Here is a 25,234-nt window from a genome sequence, read left to right as displayed (position 1 = left end):
AACACCTACTGTGTGTGCCAGGCATTTTGCTAGGGGACTGGGGATCCAGTGCTTAGAAAGATTGACATACCTATCTTGGCTTAATTTCCTTATTTGTAAACTGGTGATAATACCTCACAAAGTTGTTAAGAAGCATCAAAGATAATAGTCCTTAGCATTTGCCTAGTATGTGGTAAGAGCTCAGTAAATGATAGCAATCATTATTACTGTGTGTATTCAATCTTGATTATATCTTTAATCCAAATGACTTTTTTACTCAGCTTAAGGTTTTTGCCTTACATTTTATTTTTGGTATTAATGTTATAAACACTTGTTTTATTTTTCTTTATACTTATCTGTTTGGTTTGGGTTTCTCTTTAAAGTAGTAAATAGTTGTTGGTTTACTTTTTAAACAATATAACGTGATTATTAAAGTTATGATTATCAAACATTTCAAACACATACCAGATTGGAGAGAGTAGTGTAATGAACCAACATATTCCCATAACCCAGCCTCAAGGATTATCAAACTCATGGCCAATCTTGTTCCATTTCTGCTTCCTCTTCTCATTCCCCCAGCCACCCCCCGATAAACATTTGCATTTATACTTCTTAAAAGATAGACTTTTAAAATTCATAAGCACCTTACTATCATCACTCATAAAACATCAGTAATTCTTTAATAATATCTAATATCCAGCAAGCCACTTCCTTGTATAATTAGATACTTTACACTTTACATTTCTTACATTATTACTTTTGGAACGGTTTCTGTCATATTATTTTACATTTTTTATTCTTGTGACGTTGTTTTCTTCTTCCATATAAATTGTTTTGTTTGAGGAGCTTATGAAATATAGAAGAAAGAATTACGGAGCTAAAAAGATCTGGGTTTGAATCCTACTTCTGCCATTCAGTAATTAACTTTGCTGAGCCTTAGTTTCCTTGACTATAAAATAGGAATAATTATACCTGACTCATGTTGTTAGGGTTGAATGTGATGCCTGCATAAAGTATTATTAATAGTCTCTGCCAATTATTATCTTTAGTGACTTGAACTGTAATACCTATTCTTGGTTACTATATGGTTTTTCAAAACATTCCAAAATTTATATTTACTGGATAATTACTAAAAATAATGGTTTTAAAATATCCTTCTAGGAAAGAGAATTTAGAATCTTGGCTTCTCCCACTACCTCTTTTATTTTGAGTTCACATTAATTTAGCCTGAGGTTACAAATCCTACTTTTAACTTTCTGAAGTGTTTTTTCTTTTATATTGTTTATATACTTATGTCGATTATTCTTCATTATTGAACCCTTTTCTTTTAGTGGAATTAACTGTTTTACTCAGTTATTTCTAAATGTTAGGTTGGTGTCAGTATACTTCATCAGTTCTTTCCTACCTCAATATTCTTTGTCTCTTATTCTCTTTTGATGGTCTAGGATGTACCTTTGAACAATTTATTTTTTAAAAAACTACCAGGATGGTGAAAATTTGACTTTGCAGATCTAAGAATAATTTCCTGTGACCTTTGAACACGAAAAACTAGGATGAGGTATAAAATTCTTAGATCATAACTTTTCCTTTTCAATTCTCTGTAAGTGATTACTTCATTGTCTTCTGGCATTTTATTGTTGCAGAGGAGAAATCTGAGGTCAGTCTGATTTCAGTTCCTTTGAAATAACCTATTTTTTTCTGCTTGTATGCTTGTAGGATTATATCTTTATCCTTGAAATTTAAAAACATTTGCCAGGACATGTCTTGGTGTTGATGATCTCTGTTGAACCTTCTCAGTCTCCAGTCTCAGGTATTTTTTTTTTTTTTCAGAACTGGAAAGTTTCCTTATACTTTTGATTGATTAAACTGCCTGTTTTTTTCTTTTTTCTTTAGGAACATCTGTTATTCATAGATTATTTCTGTGTCTGTCTTCCATAGTTTTTTAAATCTTTTCTTTCTTTTTTTTTTTTTTTCGTTTACTCAAGTTTGTCCTCTGTGGCATGGATTCCGTTTTCTGCAGTGTCAATTTTAATACTTGCTATTCACAATGCAGATTTAATTTTGGCTACTATGTTTTCATTTCTTTATTCTTATCTCAACATACTCTTGTTTCATAAGCAGAATCCCCCTTAGACGGTAACACTTCAAAAAACATGAGGTGGATCCCGGCCTGAAACTTGCCACAACCACAGGACCAGGAAAAAAAAAAGTTTCTGAAAGGGTCCTCTTAAACATAAAAATGTAAATATAACCAGAGGTCATTCTTACCCTCATCTAGAAAATAGAACAGTGTTGGGTGCTAACAGACCTTAAGTAGCTAGAGGAATAAGCAGGCATAAGGGCACCTTAACTAGAAATAAACTGATTTTTCTAATTACATGTATTGTTTTTCTCTTTATAAAATTAATACATAATAAGTGCATGTAACTTTGAAAATACAGTACAAAGAAGAAAATCCTATGACCCAGGTAACGACTGATGAGATTTTATATATGTTTTGCCAGTTACATGCACACATGTTGGGAGGAAGGGATGCAAAATTGGGTCATACTATATAGTTTTGTATCCTTTTTCATTTAATATATTGCAAGCATATTTTTTGCATCATTAAATTTTCTTTGAGGCCCTGATTTTAACCATTGCATAGTATTCCTACATATGAATAGATGTATTATGATTTATTTAACCAGTCCCTTGTTGGTCATTTAGATTGTTTTCTATTTTTCAGTATAATGAGTATGATGAATATCACTGTACATAAGTCTTTATGCACATCTCTGATATTTCCTTAGGATAAATGAGGAGCTGATTCTTAATCCTGTCACATTGGTAAGGATTATATACATTCCTTATTAAGAATATAAAGTGCTTGTTTCTTATTGTTTCAATGTGATTGCATAGAAGATTCTTTGGATTCTGAACAATTTGATGGTATCTTAACCACATTTTGAGAGAGGTGCCTAGTGCCTCATGCTCAGCACCTTCATGATGGAATTCCTATTGCATAAGCTTTTGGACAGGAAAACCACTGCTGATATCAGGGAGTTTGGAAGGTAGATATACTTGTGGAAACCTGAGGGTGGTGAAAAAAAAAAAAAAAGTATGGTCCTTGCTCATTCCTACAACCTGGGTCTCCATATTAATATACTAGGACTCTGAATCTTTTCTTTTCCTCTTCCCTTCCTGTTATTTCAGACTGTTCCTCTCTTTGAAGATTCTTCTCTTAATGTCCGTACGTCCATTTCATTTCTAGATAGGAGAATGTCAGTAGATGGTATACCCTGCTGAGTTCAAGGTAGCATTTTATCAGTCACAGATCATCTTTTGGTCCTAGCATACTTATACATGATGATCTCCTGCTGAAATGGAAGTATTTTTTTTTAACTAATGATATATTTTCAGAGGTATCAGACAGCAGCCTGGAAAAGTACATTGTTGTATCATGCCATTACAACAAAGCAGTCTGCTTAATAAAGTTGCTTAAAATGAAAGTTTTTAAATTAATAAAATATTTTTAACATCAGAATTTTCCTTAAAATATTTAGGAATACTCTAGAGTTCCTGAAACCTTGATTCAGAAATACTGATTTGAATTGTTCTTCCTTTTTAAGCCTGGAAGATGATCTTAGGTGATAATTTTTTACAACATTGAAAACAATTCCTGCTGAAAGTCAAGGGAACAGTCTCCTTTATCTGATTTGTTCTGATGAGACCCATATTGTAGGTTATTCTAATGTGTGACTTTATACACATTTCAGGCTAACAAAGTAAAGCATGATTAGCATTTCCTAACCTTTTCCAGTATTTCACATCACATTTGCATATATACAATCTGCCAGGCTCTGAAATTTTTTGGCTGGAAGGCATTATGGTGGGATGAGAGAGGATAAATACATTTGCCTCACTTTTAAACTATTTTTTGTCCATACTCATTCTCTAGCTACATTGTATAAAAATATAGCACATACAAAATGATCTCTTCCACCCTGCTTAGTGGAAAATTGACTGTAGTGAATTATGGAACAGGTGTTTCATCACTCTCCTATACTTCTTCATTGCATTACATCTTTAGAAGTTATATGTAGAAATGTAATGTTACACTGTCAATTGAGGCAAAAGAGAGGAAAAGAAATAACATTTACTGAGCATACACTGTCTCTTGGTGGATCTTTTTAATTACAACATCCCTGTGAGGTAGATATTATCTGCATCTTGTGAGTGAAGAAACTGAGGCTCAAAATGTTAAATAACTTACCCAAGTTCAGGTAACTACACCAGTAACTGACAGAGTTGGGGTTTAAACGTGGTACTGGCCAGCTTTAGAACACATTTTTTCCCACTTGTGTTTTAAAATTAGAGAAATATATTTTCTTGTTTAACAAGTACTATTCCTTAAACTTAGGAAACAGTAGAAAGTAAAATACTGCGTAAGACTGATAATCCATGTAACCTAATCTCTAATAAAACCAAGGGTCATTTTCCAAATGGGAAACTTAACTGCAGAAGTAACTCTTTGCTCATTTCTGATAGATAACATTTGAATCCTTGTTTTGATGAAGTGATAGAAAAGTTTCATTTGAATAAAGGTGCTTTTTTTGGTAGAAAAAGCTTTGTAAAGCTTCACTGGTATGTAGGATAACATTGGCTCGCTGCTTTAAAAATTAAATTGTTCAACATTTTAAATTTTTGCTAAACTCAGGAGGTAGATGTTTTTACAAAATGTAGAGCATAAAATACCCTTCAGATTATGTTTCACTCAATTTTTTTCTTAAGTTGCTTTGTTAGTATATACTATACTATTAACTGGGTGAGTAGTTGAGAAAAGAAAGTTTATTGTAAAATTTGAGATGACGTGAAGCTGAAAATAGTGAACAGGCTGATCGACAGATTTGGAATCTAATGTATAGAGACTGTGGCAATGGATGGGAGCTGGAAAAAGGTGAATCAAAAATTTTAAATAAAGTTTTATTCATGGAACTAAGAGTAACAACAGGTATGAATAGAGGATGCAGGGTGTGGTTGCAGTGCAAGAAGATAAGGATTTAATCAGAAAACTTGATATGTCAGCATTGTGTTGAGGGCATTCCAAAAATAATGCATATGTGAATTGCATTAACATAAGTTTATTTTCTAGGACAAGGGAGGTAATATGACCTTTACTCTGCATTGGTCGTTTGAGGGTTGAAATGTTAATTATATACAATTCCATATACCACCCTTTAAGATGAATTGGAGTGTGCTCAGAGAAGAAGATAGTGATGAGTCTTATCTGTCTTAAAGAAATGTTTGAAGGAACTTATCTGGAAAAGACAAGAGTCAGGGTGGATTAGAGTCATAGCTGTAGATTTACTTCCTGTGACTTTGCAGATAGAGTACGGGCAAGTTAGTCATCATTTATTAGTAATCCTCTTAAAGAGAATTTACAGCTGAGGAAAGTTGCTATATAATGAAAAATTTCATGTAGCAGGCAGTACTTTTTCAGAGATATTATAGTGCCTAGTGAGGTAGTACATTCTCGTCCTGGTAGTATTTAAGCGTAAGTAAGAACGGAGTAGAAAGAATTGAAACATATTATGTGTAGTAGGAACAGAAGACTTTTGAGATGCCTTACCAATTCAAAGATTTTTTAAATTCCAAGATCAGAAGGACTTTACAGAGTATGTTATCCTCATGAGGCTACCTCACCTTAGTAATAATGTGCATTGGTACAGCTCTTTAACATTTGTAAAGTTCTTTCTTCTGAATTATCTCGTTTTTGAGCCTGGTAATAATCCTTTGGGTAGACAGGACAAGTATCCTCATTTTGAACAGGTAAAGTAATAGGCTAAGAGAAAGTCTGAATTGCCTCAAATCATAAAGCTTATAAGCAGCAGCCTAGGGCTCTATCCTTGGTCTGCGAATTCCAAGTTTAGTGCTGTTTCTCCTGTACCAGTTTTCTTTAAAAGTAAGTTATAAGTTGTGATACTTGCTTTGCATACATTAAAAATTGCAAGGAACAGATGGTTCTTAAATTTTATTCCTATGAAAAACATACGTGTAGCTCAAGTTAGACTGAGGGTTCTAAACGCCACACAATGGGGAGTCATGGGGGCAAGTCTGTGTTACAGAACGATAACTGTTTACAATTAATGAAAAACTCTGGTTTGGGCTGCTAGATGAATGATGGTGCCATTCATTAATATGGCAAATATAGGAGAGGGAACAGATTGGTGGGCCAGAGGTGAGGTAATTGAATTTTGGACGTAAGAAAACTAGCTGACAGTGATTGTTTACTAAGTGCCAGACACTGTGGTTAGAGTTTTATATCATTTAACTAATTTAGTCTTTACTACAACCCTCTGAAGATAAGACTTTTCAATCTTCATTTTCCATATGAAGAAACTGAAAAGCTTAGATTGTTTAAAGAACCTGTCCAAGGCTTCATAATTAATAGGGTAAGAATATGAATTTGAATCTCTGTGTCTGACAACAGAGCCACAGTTGTTAGGAGCTAGTTCTTTGGTACATTTGGATAAGAACAACCAGTAGTCAGTTGAATAAATGGTTGTCACTTTGAGGAAAAATAAATATTGTGGAGATACACTAGTGTCTTTATACCAAAGAAATGGGCAGTGTTATAGTCTTTGAACATACCTTAGGAAAATAAAGATTTTATACTTGCCTCCCTATCTTTTCCTGAATTTTGGCACTGTTTCTGTGCTTCATAGTATTACATAGGCATTCCCTAATCTAGGAACATCTTCTATGAGTGGTGAAAATGAAAGGTGCCCTTTGTATAAGGTCAACAGACCTTCTAGGATAGGGGCTATGTTTTATTAACTTTTATCTCCAGCTCAGTGCCTAGAACATAGCTTGAATGAAATGAGATGAATGAATGGATGGATGGTAATAGGGATGAGAAGAACAAAGAGGGGAGTTCATATTTAGAGCAGCTGCCTCATGTGAAGTATGAGGTGATAGGTGGGCTGCCTTTTATTTCCCAGGTGATAATGCTCCAAAGGTGGTTAGCTTAGATCCTTGTATACTTGTTGAATTAATAGTCATGGCTACTCCTTTTTCCAGTGAGGGAATGAGAGAAGAAACTATGTGTTCCTGACTTCTGTTTTTGTGGTTTTTAAAAATTACACAAATAATACATATTCATTGTAGACACATTAGAATATTCAAATAAGCAAAAATAAACAATTTAAATTGTCTAAAATTCTACCACCCAGAGATAACCACTGTTAACATTTTGGTGTATATCCTTCCAGAGTTTTTCCCCATAAAAATATATACATTGAAATATGTATATATTTATTTAAAATGGGATCATTACAATCCATATCGTTTTGTAAACTGCTTTTTCACTTATTACATGTGACTGTCTTTCTATGTCAATGAATTTACATCTTTATCATCATTTTAATGACTGCATAGTATTCCATTATAAGGGTGTACCATAATATATTTAACTAGTTCTCTATTGTTAGGAATTTAGGTTTTCAATTTGAAGTTCTTTTTGGAATAAAAGTTATGGTGAGCATTCTTGTATGTACATCTTTGTACACTTGTCTACTTTTTTTAAAAAAAAAGAAGTAGAATCGATGAGACATTTCAAAATTTTATGTGTGGTATTTTGGTTTTTTTAAAATACAGACTCAGATTGCCTTCCTGAAAGGTTGTGCTGATTCACACTTTCTCCAGCAGTATGTCCAGAGTGCTCTCTCCCCCATACCCTCGTTAACACTGAGTGGTTTTTTGTTTTTGTTTTTGTTTTGTAAATCATTACCAATTTGAAAGGCAAAAGGTGTCTTTGGGTTAAATGAATTTCTTTGATGAGTACTAAGGCTGAACTCTTTTTTCCCTTATTGCTCATTTCTGTTGAGGTTCATCGTTTTTTCTTACAGGTTTGTAAAACAAAGCTCTTTATGTATTGAGGATACCATCCCTTTGTTATATGTTGCCTTTTTTTTGTAATCAGTTTGTCTTTTATCTTTTTTTGTGTCTGGCAGAAGTTTTAAACTTTTATAGATTCAAATGTCACTTTTTTCTTTATGATTTCAACCCTCCTTACCCCATGAGTATTGTTCACCTATATTCTAATAGTTGTATAATTTTATTTTTTCACATCTAAATGTTTAATCCATCTGGAATTTATTTTGATGTAGAGATTGGGCTTAATTTTCTCTGAAGTAATTAATCAGTTCCCTTGATTAATTATGAATGGAGTTGGAATTTAGAATGTGTTTTGCTATACACTGTTGTAAATAATGTTTGGTGAGGCTTAAGTGAGACCATTTGTAATGCATTTAACTATTAAACTCAAGGGCTCACGTGGAAAGGTAATAATCATTTATTATATTTTTCCATGAAAAAATGCTTTTATAGTTTCAAATAATTAACTTTTGAAGCACATCCTGTTGCAAATTTAGCAACTGCATACTCATATGGTGGTTCTACTTCATTAGAGCCCTTTAGGGGTGAAAATCTTCCTCAGTTTTTGTTGTTGTCTGCCTTCATTTAACTTTAACTGATGTGAGGTCTGTTTTGGTAACTTTCTGCTTGCTGTGCTTTTCACAGAATGGACAACAAATTATGGATGAACCTATGGGAGAGGAGGAGATTAACCCACAAACTGTAAGTAAAATATTCTGTCCCAAAGGGTATAGATAAATGAAATACTGTAAAATTATTCTTATTTTTCAACTGAACAGAGTAATCATTTTACAGTGTAAGAAACTTGTCGATCCTTTCACATTAACTTTACCAGACTACATTATTGAGTATGCCAGGGACCTTTCTAAAAACTGTACAATAAGAGTGATTTTAAGAGAGTGATAAAACAGATTGCTTTATATTGTTGAAAGTTTTTCATTAGTGCCTAAAGCTTATGTTTTTTTGTTTCTTGGGGATTTTTTGAGATGGAGTTTTGCTCTTGTCACCCAGGCTGGAGTGCAGTGGTGCTATCTCAGCTCACTGCAACCTCAGCCTTCCGGGCTCACGGGATTCTTCTGTCTCAGCCTCCTGAGTAGCTGGAATTACAGGTGCTCACCACCACACCTGGCTAATTTTTGAATTTTTGTAATTTTAGTAGAGATGGGGTTTCACCAAGTTGGCCAGGCTGGTCTCGAACTCCTGACCTCAGATGATCTGCCCACCTCAGCCTCCCAAAGTGCTGTGATTACAGGTGTGAGCCACTGCACCTGGCCTAAAGCTTATGTTTTTAAATAACCAAATTGACCGTAAATTTGTTAAAGACAAAAATATAAAGGTCATACTTTACAGATATGTTTAACATAGAAAGTGGACATTCACCATTTCCTCATCTGTTTTTTTGTTGTTGTTCACTCCTGAATCCCCAGTAACTAAACCAATGTGCCTGGCACATAATGGACACTCATTAAATGTTACATAAATGAATTAATAAATTGTTCCCTACTACCACACACAGAATAACCATTGTCAACAGCTAAGTTATAGTCTTACATATTCTGCAACTTGTTCTTTTTACTTAACATGTCTTGAACATCTTTGTATGACAATACATATAGAACTACCTCTTCTTTGTTTTTTTGTTTTGTGGGGGGTTTTGAGACAAGGTCTCTCTCCCTGTCACCCAGGCTAGAGTGCAGTGGTAGAGTCATGACTCACTGTAACCTCAAACTCCTGGGCTCAAGCAACCCTCCCACCTCAGCCTTGTTAGTAGCTAGGACTAGAGGCACATGCCACCACGCCCAGCTAATTTTTTTTTTTTAGTGTTTGTGGTTTTTTTTTTTGTTTTTGTTTTTGTTTTTACAGATGGGGTCTTGCTATATTGCCCAGGCTGGTCTTGAACTCCTGGCCTTAGGCAATCCTCCCGCCTCAGCCTCCCAAAGCATTAGGATTACAGGTGTTAGCCGCCATGCCCAGCCAGATCTACCTCTTTTTAAAGTGGTTACACAGTTACAGTATTCTATTTTATGAATATCCTATATTTAATGTAATATTCCCCTATTTATTTTTGTGAATTTGTGTTTCAGTAGGATATAGTCTTAGAAAAGGATGTTCTTAAACCAAGGGTATAAACATTTAAATCTCAGTAGACATTTATCAAATTTTCCTTCAGAATTTCAGTATATGAGAATACCTGTTTGAGTATTGCCTACTCAACACTAGGTATTATCAGAAAATATTTTTAATTTGAGTGACTCTAGAAAAATAATACTTTCCCTTTTTTTTCTTTTTCTTTTTTTGAGACAGAGTCTCGCTCTGCTGCTCAGGCTGGAGTGCAGTGGTATGATCTCAGCTCACTGCAACTTCCGACTCCCAGGTTCAAGCAATTCTCCTGCCTCAGCCTCCCGAGTAGCTGGGATTACAGGCAACTGCCACCACGCCTGACTAATTTTTGCAATTTTAGTAGAGATGGGTTACACAATGTTGGCCAAGCTGGCCTCGAACTCCTGACCTCAAGTGATCCACCCATCTTGGCCTCCCAAAGTGCTGGGATTACAGGCGTGAGCCACCATGCTTGGCTGACTTTCCCATTTTAATTTGCATCTCATTTGATTACTAGTGAGATTGAGTATCCATACATTATTGGCCTTTGTTATTTTATGTTTTGCTTAGTTTTATTTGGAGTTACTTGTTGTCTCCTTATTGGTCTGTACAATCTCTGCATATATTCTGGATATTAACTCCATGTCTGTTATATATCTTGTAATATGTTTTTTTAAACATTGATTATGTGTCTTTCATTGTAGTATGTACGGAAGTTTTTTTTGTTTTGTTTTGTTTTGTTTTATTTTGTTTTTTTGAGAAGGAGTCTTGCTCTGTTGTCCAGGCTGGAGTGCAGTGGCATTACCTCAGCTCATTGCAACCTCTGCCTCCCGGGTTCAAGCAATTCTCCTGCCTCAGCCTCCTGAGTAGCTGGGATTACAGGCACGCGCCACCACACCTGGCTAATTTTTGTATTTGTGGTAGAGACAGGGCTTCACCACATTGGTCAGGCTGATCTCAAACTCCTGACCTTGTGATCCGCTTGCCTCAGCCTCCCAAAGTGCTGGGATTACAGGTGTGAGCCACTGCACCCGGCCAGAAGTTTTCATTTTTAAATGGTCACATCTGGCTTCTGGGTTTCATGCTTTGGTTAGAAAATCCTTCCCTCCACTAAGGTTATAAAAATAATCCTTTTACATTTTGATCTTTTATAGTTTTTTGGTGTTTTTTGTTTTGTTTTACATTTAGATCTGTGATCCGCTTGGAATTTAGTACCTGGTATGAAGTAGAAATCTAACTTTTCTTTCCAGATAAATAGCCTGTTGTCCTAACCTCTATTTATTGAATAAATAAAATCTATTCTTTCCTACTCATTTGAGATACCTCTTTTATCACATATAAAATTGCCTTATACTCCTTGTATCAGTTTCCTGCTTTGCCATAACAAATTACCACAAACTGGGTGGTTTAAAACAACAGATGGCTCTCGGGGAGGTTCCTTCCTTGCCTATTCCAGCTTCTGGTGTTTGCCAGCAGTCCTTGGCATTCCATGGCTTGTAGATACATCATTCCACTTTCTGCCTCGGGCATCAGATGATCTCCCTGTTCGTGTCTGTGTCCAAATTTCCCTCTTCTCATAAGAGCACTAGTCGTTGGATTGGGACCATCCCACTCCAATATGACTTCATCTTAATTACATCTGCAAAGACGCTGGTTTCAAATAAGGTCACATTCACCATTACTGGGGATTACTTGAACATACCTATTTGGAGGGCACAATTCAACCCACAACCCCCCTGAATATTTTGACTTTACATACTTTTTCAATTACTGTCATTTTATTATATGTTTTTGTTAATGTGGTAAAGCAAACCTTCCCACCTTTTTACTGTTGTAAAAAGTCTTATATGTAGTCTTATAAATATAGTCCTACATTTAATCTTCCAGATAAACTTTACAATCAGTTCATCAAGTACTTCTGAAAAATTTATTGGGATTTTTATGAGAATTGCCTTAAATGTACAGATTAACATGAAAAATTACTTTAACAATATTGAGTCTTCACATTCAGGAACATTCATTTTTTCTGATTTTCTTTTACATTCTTCATCAAAATTTTATGATTTCTTGGCTGGGCGTGGGGGCTTATGCCTGTAATCCCAGCACTTTAGGAGGCTGAGGCAAGAGGTTTGCTTGAACCCAGGAGTTCGAGACCACCCTGGGCAGCATAGCAAGTCCCTGTCTCTACTACAAATTAAAAAATAAGCCAAGCATGGTGGCAGGTGCTGTGGTCCCAGCTACTTGGGAGGCTGAGGCAGAGAATCATTTGAACCCAGAAGTGTAAGGCTAAGGCTGCAGTGAGCTATGATCATGCCACTGCACTCCAGCCTGGGCAACAGAGTGAGACCCTGTCTGAAAAAAAAAAGTTATAGTTTTTTACATATAGTTCTTGTACTTGTTTTTACAAGTTTGTTAAGGTAAGTTATGGGTATTTTATAGTTTTATAGTCTTTGTTATGTAGAAAGTGGGATTTTTTTTTCTGGTATGTTTTCCATCTGGTTATTGCATATATATATTTAAAATGTTAGGTGTTTCTGTATGTTTTTAGCATCTTAGGAGTGTTAACTTTTCAGAAATCAAACAAATTGTTATGAACATTTTGTCAGTTGTGGAAGAATAAGAATAAGATCAGTTTAACCTTCTGCTTAAAACACCTCCATAGTTTTATGGTTCCTTTAAACAAAAGCCCAACCTCCATAACATGACCTACCAGGCCCTGCATAATAAGGCTTTGCATACTTCTCTCCACATCCTCTCTAGCCGCACACCTCTACTCTCTACTGAAAGTCCAGTCACTCAAATGTATCAGCTTCTCTTTTGCTAACGGGCTTTCAAAGGCAATGTTCCTTGTCTCAGAATTCTTTTCCCACTACTTAATTTCTGGTCATCTTTGTTTAGATATCATTTCAATTGAGATGTCTTCCCAATACAACTACCACTTCCACTTTCACCTTGAGTTAAGTGTTTTTCCTTTTTGCTGCCACAGGAGCCTATGCATACCCTAAATGGCAACACCATACCAGATTCCTCCAAATTTTTTTATTCTCTGTAGTCTAAAAGCATTTTCCATTGTGATGTTATATGGTTTGTACTTTCTCCTACTCATGGCTTTAGTAGATTTACATCTGCAAGAACCTGCATTCTAGAGACAGGTCAGAAAGATGGAGGACTAAGATACTACCTGCAATGCATATGAGGCTGTTGAGCAGATCATTCCAGATTATACAAATTAGGCTTAGGTGTCAGATCAAAGCCTGGTATTTAATATTTATTACATGATATTAAATCCAAAAGATTGTCAAAATATGTATTAACCTTATAATTTAAAATTGTATTTGCCTTTTATATATAATTAGAAGTTTTCCTTTTGTCAACTAATAATTTACATAGGGAATGTTGAGATGTTGTATTATCTATTTGATGTGTTACAAATTACTCCAAACTTAGTGGCTTAGAACTACACACATTATCTCCCAGTTTCTGTGGACCAGCAATTTGGGCAGAGCTTAGCCACATCTTTTGGTTCAGAGGCTCTCTCAGACTTGAAATTAAGGTGTGGACCAGGGGTAGAGTTTCATCTGAAACTTGACTACGGAAGGATCTGCTTCTAAGCTCACATGGTTGCTGGCCCAGATTCCTGGTCCACCAAAACTGTGAGATAATAAATGTATGTATGGAGGTCATCAGCTGGTAGGCTTTCTTGCAGATTCATTGGCCCCTTTTCCGTGGGCTAGAATGCAGAATGTAATGATAAGCCACTTTTGACTAGGACAGGACAGTAGAGAAGATGGATAATATGAGAAGAAATCTGGGTCCCTTAATACGTAATGATCTAGTGACACCTCTTCACCCAAAAGTATGCTCTTAACCTATGGACTGCTCTGTGAGAGAAAAAAAAAAAAAGGCACTTACTTTGTTTGAGTTGTCGCATTTGGGGATCTTTTTCTTACAGTAGCGTAGTCCATATTCTAACTGCATCTAGTCATTCATTAACAAAGTAGTTCATGAATGTCTATTAGGTGCCAAGTACTCTGCTACATTCGTTGTTACAGAAGCATATAAGGGAAACTTGCAGCTTTACAAATGGCAAAATAAAGTTGTTTTTGTCCTCTTCTCCTCTGGGAAATTACCAACCAAAACAACAAGGAGAATAAGAAATCAGAATTTTGGTCTTTGAAATCAGAAGATAACTGTAACTTCAACCACAAGATATAAATATGAAAAGCAGATAGAAGAGTGGTAACCATCCTGGCTAACATGGTGAAACCCCGTCTCTACTAAAAATACAAAAAACTAGCCGGGCGTGGTGGCGGGCGCCTGTAGTCCCAGCTACTCGGAGGCTGAGGCAGGAGAATGGCGTGAACCTGGGAGGCGGAGCTTGCAGTGAGCCGAGATCGCGCCACTGCACTCCAGCCTGGGTGACACAGCGCGAGACCCCGTCTCAAAAAAAAAAAAAAAAAAAAAAGAAGAGTGGTAACAAGATGAAATTAATAGAGCGTAAGTGATTTTAGAGGAATATCCTAATGGTGAGCAAGTCTTATTCAAGGCCCCCAGAGCCTCAGAAGAGCTCAAAAATGGGGTCACCAGGTACTGTGGAATGTGGATGTATGGTATGGGGCTGAAAACAGAGATTGGTTGAATATTGATATAAAGAGTTTCTAGATCCTCTCTCCTCTGGAGACAGAAGGTATTTCACAGAGAAAACCAGAGAAGCTGTATACTTGGGCACCTTGGACACAGGAAGAAGTAGGGTAAGGCACTGGGCTGGAAACAGGGAGGTCAAGTGAAAACCTATTACTGAATGGTGACCTGGTCCCATTCCAACCACTAGGACCATATCCTCCCGAAAGGAGGATGGGCGTTGTGACTGAAGAAATGTAAGATACTGTCCTTTGGGAGACCTTTAGTGTAAAGGCTGCCTAGTTGGCCAGTTAACCTATAAGAAAGCCTCCCCAGTTGACAAGCCACATAACTGCCAGGCCACTTCTTAGTGCCTCACTCTCAAATATTTATGGAAAGCCAAATATCACCAGTTATGTGAGGAAGTCTTCCAGTATAAAATAATGAGATCTTGGAGGAACAAACAATGCAGGGAAAAAGCAAGTTTAATTAGTGTCCTCTGAGTGTTGAGACAAAATTGATTCCCTAAGAAAAAGTAAATTGCCATAAAAAAGAAATCATAAAAGAAGAAACTCTTAGAAGTTAAAAATACAATAGGAATGTTTTGCATTTTAGTAGAACATTTACAAGCTAAAATTGAGGAAAACTCTCAAAAAGTAGAACAATAAGAGGTAGAAAGTAGGAAAGAAAAAGAAAGAAGAGCAATCTAACATCTAACTAATAGGAATTCCAGAAAGCGACAGTAGAGGAAATGAAGGGGAAGAAAGCAGGAAAGAAATACCGTAAGAAACATATTTTTTGTTTTTTACATTTTAATATCTTTGAAATCAGAATGGTTGTTATAATTCATAGTGTGACATATATTAATTGACAGCATCTTTTCTTTCATAATGGTATAGTGATAATCATGCTTTTAGATTAAGTGGAATACTAAAATACCAAATTTTTAAAAAAAAAAGCCAGTTTTCCAAAATGAGGACCATGAGTCTCCAGATTACAACATCCCTCTGAAAGCCTATTAATGAGAGAAATTTTAAAAAGCCCTACTCTCAAGAAGGGTCATCTCTATGAAATATCAAAACACTAGGGATAAAGGGAAGACCCTAAGCTTTTAGAGATTTTTTAAATCCTATATAAAAGATTGGATAGAAGAATATTAGACTTTTCAGCATTGGAAGTTAGAAAACAAGGAGCAATGCCTTTAAAATGATTAGTGAAAATGGTTTTCAGCCAAGATATTTTCAGATATGAACCTATTTTAGGAAGTTGCTGGAAAATGGGCTCTGCCAACACTAGGGGGTTATTAACTAAGTAAGAGAGACATGGGATTCGGCAAACAAAAGATCCAGTACTGCAAGCATGATGAAAGTTTTTTCCCATTATGATGATTAAAGGAAGCTTCAGAAGACTAGTTCATGCAGGAAGCTTAGAGAGTACTCAGTCCAGATTGAAGTAGACAGATAATTTCAAGAATGCTGCCTCCAGGAATAGGATTGGGGGAAGAGGTGGGGGAATAGAAGTGATGAATCTAAATAGGCTTGAGTATTGAAAATTCACTTGAGAGGCTGTTGCAGAGTAGGAAGAATTTGAAATAGGTACAAAGAAAATAAAAGCAAATTTAAAAACAAAGCAACTGCAAACTTAAGGAAAAATAAAAATTGCACACAAGAGATGTAACTAAAGTATATTCTTTACCTAGGCAGTGAGCAGTGTTTACATAGTCATAATAATTGTAAAGACTAAATATTGGTTTAACCAAAATCTGTGATATGAGTGCCGAGTCATCTGTAATAGGATGTCTAAAGGTAATATCTGAAATTGATGAATCAAGAGAAAGTATTATAAGATTATTATTTATCATATAAAGGCAAATACCAGAGGGAACAATGAAAAGAACTGAAAGGGTACCAAGAGCATAGAATACTGCTGCTTTCTCATTACAAGCCTTGAAATACTTTTTGACACTTTAGCCTTTGATAAAAATTTAAGTGAAATTTAAAAAGTAGTTGTAACTGGTGTGATCAAGCAAAAATTCACAGAAGGCATGAAATTTAACCTGAGTCTTAAAAAATAGGTACAGGATTTTTGAGAAGTAAATGTCAACATTTGGGTAAATGCACTTTTATGGGAAAATGGTGTAAACAAAAGTCAAAGGGAGGAAAAGTGAGATGTGTTGGAGATAGCTAAATCAGTTTGACTAAAAGGATGGTCATAAAGGACAGCCCGATTTCTCCTGAACGTTAAATACCGTCACTCAGACCTTCTTAGTGTATGGAGTTAATCCTGTGATGTCTCTTGAACATATCCCCTAGGTTTCTATTTGTGATAGAGCCATTCTGTTCTGACTGGATTTTTCCGTTCTTCACACACTTAATCTCTTCTCTTGCCCTTTGTTCTTTGTCCTGCTGTCTGCCTGTCTCCCATATCTTAGATCTACTTCTTAGGTATGTATGTATGTGTGTGTGTGTGTGTGTGTGTGTGTGTGTGTGTGTGTATTTATTTATTTATTTATTTATTTTGGAAACAGGGTCTCACTCTGTCACTGAGGCTGGAGTGCAGTGGCTCACTGCAACCTCCACCTCCCAGGTTCGAGCAATTCTCCTGCCTCAGCTTCCCAAGTAGCTAGGATCACAGGCACATGCCACCACACTCAGCTAATTTTTGTATTTTAGAGAATGGGGTTTTACTGTGTTGATCAGGCTGGTCTCGAACTCCTGACCTCAAGTGATCCACCTGCCTCAGCCTCCCAAAGTGCTGGGATTACAAGCATGAGCCACTCTACTTGGCCCTACTTCTTTTCCATCTTCTGCCATTTTAATGCTGTTATCCTTTCTTCTGGCTCTCTAAAGTTTCAGCCCTTTCCTGTCTTTATTTAACTGAAGTAAAAACTTTTACTTCACACAAAGCTGCCTTAAAACTTGCATTTGAGCATCCAAAATGATCCTTAACAGCCATGTTAACAGCACACCATTGCACACCTATTACAGTCATCATGATTCAAACACAGAGAAGCCCCAGCAGAGTAGACAGTAGGCAGTGAATTACTCACTCAACACAGGAAAATACAATAGAGTGCTCATTGGCAGGGAAAATTTGTACCATGGTATATTAATAACACTTATTGACTGATTGTGTATTGTCTGCCATTCTAACTCTCATTGGTTGAGAGTGTATTTGAGCACTCAGAGCTTGAGGGAAAATACCCTAGTAGATTTAAGTATATGCCACTTAGGAAAATATTTCTGAGATAAATAGCAGTATAATTAGCACCGCATGGTGGAATTAAATAGAGTGTGTATACACCAGGAAAATTTCCAAGCACAAGCAAAGGTTTCCTTTTGCTACATTTTTGGCTCTCTTTCAGGGCTATTTTTTCACTTCCTAGTGTCCTGTTCCTCCACCCCTAAGAGCTTAAAAAAAAAAAAAAAACCCTCCCTTTTTTATCATGGCTTGCCTGCCTCGTATGATGCCTCTGACCCAAAATTGCTTCTCTTCTGTTCTGGTGTATTCATCACAATACCCATTCCTTCAGTTTCAGTGATCTCATCCATATTTTGTAAGAAAGCAAAGTGACTTAATTATGTTCAAGTATGAATGGTTGGTTGGTTGAGTCAACCTGAAATACTGGCATATGGAAAGTTGTAACCCCTTTACCTAAATGAGTATTTTAATTTAACTATTTTAGACAAGCATGACTAAGTAAAAAGAACTTAAGGCTAAGCAAGAAAAAGAAATGTGTGGACAGGGAGAGAAGCAATACCACCTAGGGCATTTTGTGACTTAACTGCAAAATTCAGACCTGGGGCTATGGTGCTGCTGCTTCTCACCCTCTCTTCATGCCCACAGGAGATTCTGTGAGTGAAAAATAGCATGCTTTCCATTTAGACAGGACTTTGAAAGTGCTGTAGGAAATCCTGCTCAGTGCTCTAGGAAGTCACTGCCATTTGTTTCAAGTTGATCATCTTCATGAAACTTGTTTCCCATCTCTGGTTTAAAACCGTAAGCTCTTACCACTTTATAACACTGTCTGTTGATGGATGTGTGCTTAAAAAAATTAACTGTCCTACACTTAGATGGAAATCCTTATAAATTAAATCTTTTAGTGTCTGAGAAAAGGAATGATCCACACACAAAAATGTATCCAATGGAATCAATTAAGAACATGTTAATTTTAAGTTTTTATCATATGGGTCAATTTTTTTTTTCAACAGGGTTCACTCATCATGGGGTCATGAGGATGGTTAATAATTGGGTTTAATCATGGTTGGGGTTTTGCCAGACAGGTGTTATGTATGGTGTAGAAAAGTTTTCAGGAGCTCTGCCACGGTCCCCATACTCAACCCTCTTCCTTTAGGGTCTGATGAAAAGGTTTAGCACCTCCTATTTTTTAACCTAAGTCAGCCACCAACCATTCATGTGCACTCTCCTTCCCCACACCAAATTACCTGGTTATGCTTCCACCAACATCATGACCATTTCCACATCCAAACTATAAGAACTTGGGCAGCAGATTATTTAACTTCTCTTTAAGCCTTAGTCTGTTCATCCAGTGTGGATAATAGTTCCCACCTCATTGGTGAGCATCAACTGAGATAATTTCATGTAAAGCACAGTGCCTAGAATATAGTAGTATCTTAAACGTTATTGTTATACTTGAAAGAAAACTTTATTAATAAATAAGAGAACTCAAAACAACTAAGGACTCAGTGAAGGAAACTAGAAAAAAAGAACTACAAAGTAAACCTATAAAAAGCAAGAGGAAGGAATTAAATATAATTTCAAAAATCAGCGAATTAGAAAACAAGGGAAAACACACAAAAGCAAATCCACAACATTAGGAAAGCAAAACAGGATATAAGCACAGATAGGAAGGAGATTAAAACATCATAACAACCCAAATATTTACAGATAAAATGATATAATGTCTGAGATTTGCTTCAAAATAATTAACTACAGGAGTTGGGGAAGTGAGCATATGAAACAAGATTGGCTATGAGTTGAAAATTATTAAACTTAGGTGATGAGCACATGAAGGCTATACTATTCTGTCTGCTTTTGCATCTGGTTGAAATTTTCCTTAGGTTTAATTTCAAAAACTTAATAGAATACTAACTGTAACAGTATACTAATATGAAAGTTGGTGAAATGTATGGTGTTTTAGGAACATCTAAATTTGGGAAGGGAGAGAGAAGCAGTATACCAATAGCCTTGGGAGAAGTTGAAATCATAAAAAATTAGCACTACCACACTTTCTGTCCCCGGTTATTGTGCCAAGCTCAGTGATTTCTTAAGAGAAAAATCTTTGAAACTTTCAAGAAATAGATCACTCTGTGGTCTTTAAGTTGTCACAAAACATAGGAAAAAATCTGCCTTGCCTTCTAGTTTGTTTTATAGAATTAGCATAGCCCCAAAAATGAGATAGCGTAGAAAAGGAAACCATGTGCCAATTTAATTCATGAATATAAATGCAAAAATCCTAAATATTTACAAATTAAGTATAGAATTATATTAAAACAATGGATTTTTTCCTGGAAATACAAGCATAGGTCAATATTAAGAAATTTATTTGTCTAAGTTATCAGTAAATCAGAGGAGGAAAAATTAAGTGACAGTATTAATAGATAAAAAGACATTACACAAAACTTAACACTCATTCTTCTTTTAGTAAAGACTTTATATATCTAAGACCAAATATTCACATTATGTCTGGATGAATTAGTGAGTATATCTCCAAGTCAGGATCAAGGTAGCATTTACTACTGCTTACTTTAAGCTCTGTAGACTATGGGAAGTTTGGAGTTTGTTCTGTGATGGGAAGCCATTGAAGAATTTGAGGTAGGGGCATAAATTAGTCTGAGTTCTGTTTTAAGATGATTCTGGCTGCTGTGAAGATAAAGGATTGCACAGGGAAAATTTAGAAGCAGAGAAACCAGTTTTATGGCAATAGATGATAGTTTGTACTGGGAATGGCAGAGGAAATAGAAATAGACAGATTTGAGGTTTATTTTTGAGATAAAATTAGAATTTGTTGAGGGATTAAATATGAAAGGAAGGAAATTAGATAAGAAAGAAAAGGCCAAAAAGGACTCATAGGTTTTTGAGAAAGGTAGTAATGTCATTGCCTAAAATGAGGAAGATTCGTTTCCCATTACACTTGAAATAAAATACAAACCCAAATTTCTTGGGTCTAAGGCCTCACTTAATATGGCCCTAAGCTACCTCTTCATTTCCTTACCCTTTCCTTGATGTTCATCGCATTCTAGCCACTGTGGCCTTTCCTTCGTGTCTTGAATTCATTAAGCTCATTCCTATCTCTGTGCTTTGGCATTTGCTGTTCATTCTGTTTGAGGACTCTACCCCATGAGTCAGCAAACTTTGTGTATAACGGGCCAGATAGTAAATAAATATCTTAAACTTTGTAGGCCATATGATCTCTCTTGCAAATACTCAACTCAGTGGTAGCCATTGTAGGGCAAACACAGTTGAAGATAATATTTAAACAGAGATGGACATGGGCAGATTTGGCCCTTAGGCTGGCCAGACCTGGCTATAGTTTGCCCCTGCCCAAGGTCTTGATGTGGTTCCCTCCTTATTATTCAGGTTCTTCCTGGAGGACATCGTGTCAAATAAGTTAGGATCAAAAACCTTAATGCCGCATACTCTTGAATATACAGTTCTACTTCTAGAAATTATTTCTAAATGTGAATGTGTACAAATGATGGGACAGCACCATGGTGTAGATCAAAGGCCCAACAACAGGAGATTTGTATAATCGAATTTTCAACAGTTATTAATAATGCATTGAGGAATAGAGAACAGGGGTCAGCAAACTACACTCATGGGCCTGTCACCTGTTTCTGTAAAAGATGTTTTATTGGAACACAGCCTTACCCATTCGTTTTCTCACTGCACTGACAGAGTTGACAGAAACCGTATGTCCTGCAAAGCTGAAAATATTTACTATCTGTCCCTTTACGGAAAAAGTGATACTATGTGTAGTATGGTTCATATATGTGCATAGAAAAGACTGGAAAGAAAATCACCAAAATAGTGATTTTTTAAATTTTTTCCCTTTTTGTTTATTATCTAAGTTTTCAATAATGGGCATCCATTATTTTTATAATAGTTACTTTTTAAATAATAAGGTAAATGATTAAATCAATAAAATGTTTAAAACAAAAATTTAGTAAGATAAATTTTAAGAAATTTTAAAGTTAGAGATGGAAAAAAAGAACAGTATCTAGTTTCATGTGCACAACCACACAAGTAGCATCCATTTCAGATTTCAGCATATGATACTTATTAAGGAAGCCATTTATTTGAGGTCTTATGTGTGATATTTGGTATTAATCTCAAGATTAATCTGGGCAATGGGATGTGCTTAAACAGTAATAAATACCATAAGAGATGTACTAAAGGACTTTAAGAGCTCACATTCTGGTTAGGAGATAGATAACACCTGAATAAAGCAGTTGCTCATTGATGAATTGTAATGTGATTATAAGGAATTCCAATCACATCAGCTAGTCTTTTAACTTTGTTTTCGGTGCCTTTTGATATAAAGACCTTTTAAACTTTTATAATCAAATCTGTATTAATACTTTCCCTTATGGTATCTGCATTCTCCAAACAGGTAGCCATATATCCTAACATCTCCCTCTGATGTACAGTGCCACATTCTTTTCTGTCACTCTATTTGTGTTTTATAGTAGTACCACACTGTTTTAATTAAGGTATCATTTCAACTTGGAGACTTATTTCAGATTTTGGTGTCTGAAATATTGCTTCATTTCTTAGTGCTAATTATTAAAAAGCATAACACACAGCAAAATGTGAATTATTAACCTGAGCACTAGTAGTAATTAAAGCCAATTTTCACTAATCCTTTACGTTTAAAAAAGGGTATTTGGTTGCTCGTGTTTAAAAATATTACTTGAGTAAAGTCAGTGACTGCTACTTACAGAGATATCCTACTTCATTAGTTGTGCAGTAAACATGATGCTTTTTCCTGACATAGTCTCAAGAGCCACCTCATGTTCAGACTGCCATTCTGTGTTAGGTGGTTGTCCTTGCCTTGCTGCCCTTTTGGAGTGTTGTAAGGAGTCTTAAGTAATTCCTTTTGGGAGATGGGAGAGTTCCTAAGTGCCTGCCTTGCTGAAAAACTGAAGCATGCGTTTTTAAACAAGAGGAGTGCACAATTTTCCAGGCAGAATTCAAAGTTCTATCTTAGATATTTATTTGGGTCCCTGTTGCTGCTAATGTATTTGGTTATATAAGATAATTTTTTAAATTGAGCAAGGTTTTTTTTTTTTTAGTTACTCTTCAACTTCCATTAGGTCATTTATAGAACATTTTCATAAAAATTTGATAGAGGAGGAAGAGTCCTGGCTTTTCATGTAGGATCTGTAGCACATAATGAGCTCTCTAATGTTTGCTCAGTAAGTGGGTACTAAACTGAACTCCCATTATAGATAGCTCTATCATCAAAAATGGGCCTACCTTGACCACAGTTTCTTTATCCAGAAAGTGAGCCAATTATTCTTGGTACTTTCTAGAGCGTCTTCAGGTTTTGAAAATTCCATGATTTTAAATTCTTACAGGCTGTGTAGATTAACCCTTGAGGTTTTTGTTGGTTCCACATAGATTAAATGTTCATTAAGTAGAGCATTATCCCACAACTCTTGAAGCTGCTGTTCTTTGGTTGTTTTAAATGCCACTATTACAGTGATTATGTTCTGAATGTTGGCATACTTGTCATTTTCCAAAGCAAAAATACCTTAGAAAAATTTCTATAAGGTATTACAGTATGAAATGAAATGGAGTGAGGGATTATATGGTAGCTTGACCCCTCCTTCTTTTCCAAGATGGCTTCTTAAGTGTTCCATTTTGCTAATAACCCAAGGATTGGACTTCTTTTTTTTTTTTAACTTATATTTTATCAACTAGGAATATGAGTTTTAACTATGGGCCTTTAAGTCTTGAATCTGGTTGATAATTAATGCTTATGACTAACATAAATTCAAAAGTAATTTACTTTCATTTAAGACAGGTCACATTTGTCCTTACATCACAATTTTAAAAGTTTCTTGCCTGTGGTCTTCATTTTCTACCTGTAGTTATGAAACTCTTCCTCATTGACAGGGAACACCCATGACATGCCTGTGTATAACCTTAAAATTGTCTTGAGACCACGGCTTGAGTGTGTGTGTAAACACACTGCAAAGGGTCAAATTCCACTTGTGCATCAGTTTAGCAACTTTTAGTAGTGGCAACTAGTTTCAGTTGTTTTAAAGGGTCATATAGTTAAGAAATTCTGGCATTTCTCAGGATTCTAAAATAACGTTTGTTTCACTGGTTATGAAAATTGTTCGGATTGCTGGGAACTAGGAGAAAAGAACATTTCAACAGGATTTGGCTATCAGCAAATCTGTTTTGGTTTCCTGTTCTGGCCTCCCTACCTATCCAGCTACATTAGTGCCCCTGTCGGCAGGTTTCTTCTTTCTTTTACCACAGGAAAATTGTCCGGCCTCTTTTTCTAGCATTTTCAGGACCCGCCTGACAGGAAATTTTCTAATTGCCGGAACAGCTGGTAGGAGAAAACTTTGCAGGGGCTTGGCCTTCCCTTTCTAACTTAAGTTTTACCGTCAGAAATTCTTTTATCACCATCATGGTTTCGTAGCCATGTTTAAATTTTTGTCTTTTCGTGTTCGCTCTATACAGGTAAGCTCTGTTCACCTTCTTTTAAAGAATAAAATGTTTTAGTTGGAGCTAACTATAATTATAGTAATTATTTTATATGTTCTTTAAAGCAGCTTTTCAAAATTCAAAACCAGTTTTGATAGAACGTTTAAAGGATAATATCTCTGTTTACTAAAAGTAAACCAGTTATGTATATTATACATTTCAACTCTGTATATTTTGTCAACTTACTTTCATATTGGGTTTTTTTTGTTTGTTTGTTTGTTTTTTTAGTGCTAGAGTAATTTTTATCTTGCTAGTGTTTGTAATTTTTTATAGTAAAACAAATGACTGTAATTCTCAAAATTAAACCAGGCATAAACAGAATTGCAAATTTGCTAATATTTAGGAGATTACTATAATGAAAACAACTTTAGTGGGTAGGAGAGTATGTTATTTTAAGCAGTCAATAACTTAAAATCACATTTTGGTGGAAATTGGTTCCTGTAAAAACATGGAAGTTTTTAAGCAACTCCATATTTAAATAACTTTAAGCAAGTAATTTTATCTGATTTAGAGTAGGAACAATTTTCAAAGAATTATTCTGTTAAAATGGGCTTAGTGGATGTTAATTTGCAATATATTTAATCTATAATCCTGCCAAAATCAACTTGATATTTTGCCATGAGAATTGTACTATCCAGCAGCTCTTTAAAGAGAATTAAATTTGCTGATCGGGATTCCAGATTGGGAGAAAACTCTGCTCTTTGTGGCAGTGATTAGAAATGTTAATCTGGAGAACCAGCTTGCTGTTTTCTCAAACATAGATAAAAGGAGCTGACTTATAAGAACTTAAAGCTCTCTTAAAGAATTTGGTTAAATGAAAAATGTTGAATTTATTTATCATTCCATAGCAAATGAAGTGAATCGAATTCAGTCA

The 25,234-nt window shown here is 35.5% G+C and overlaps 1 protein-coding gene across 6 annotated transcripts in view; it reads left to right on the top strand.

Annotated features, from left to right (window-relative positions):
- The window catches only part of RPS6KA3 (ribosomal protein S6 kinase A3), a 116,423-nt gene that overhangs the window by 23,861 nt on the left and 67,328 nt on the right, over nt 1-25,234 (top strand). For 3 of the 6 annotated variants that reach the window (XM_025373627.1, XM_025373631.1, XM_025373625.1), the window contains exon 2: nt 8,542-8,598. In XM_025373627.1, coding sequence (XP_025229412.1) covers nt 8,542-8,598 — 57 coding nt within the window. Of the gene's footprint in view, nt 1-1,695; nt 1,790-2,707; nt 2,809-8,541; nt 8,599-23,756; nt 24,337-25,234 lie in introns of those variants that run through there. The other 3 variants (XM_025373629.1, XM_025373628.1, XM_025373630.1) reach the window with 3 other exon arrangements.

The sequence above is a fragment of the Theropithecus gelada genome, chromosome X (assembly GCF_003255815.1).
Source record: "Theropithecus gelada isolate Dixy chromosome X, Tgel_1.0, whole genome shotgun sequence".
NCBI classification, from domain to species: Eukaryota; Metazoa; Chordata; class Mammalia; order Primates; family Cercopithecidae; genus Theropithecus; species Theropithecus gelada.
Note: the sequence above shows the minus strand (reverse complement) of the source record. Positions and strands in the feature narration are given on the sequence as shown.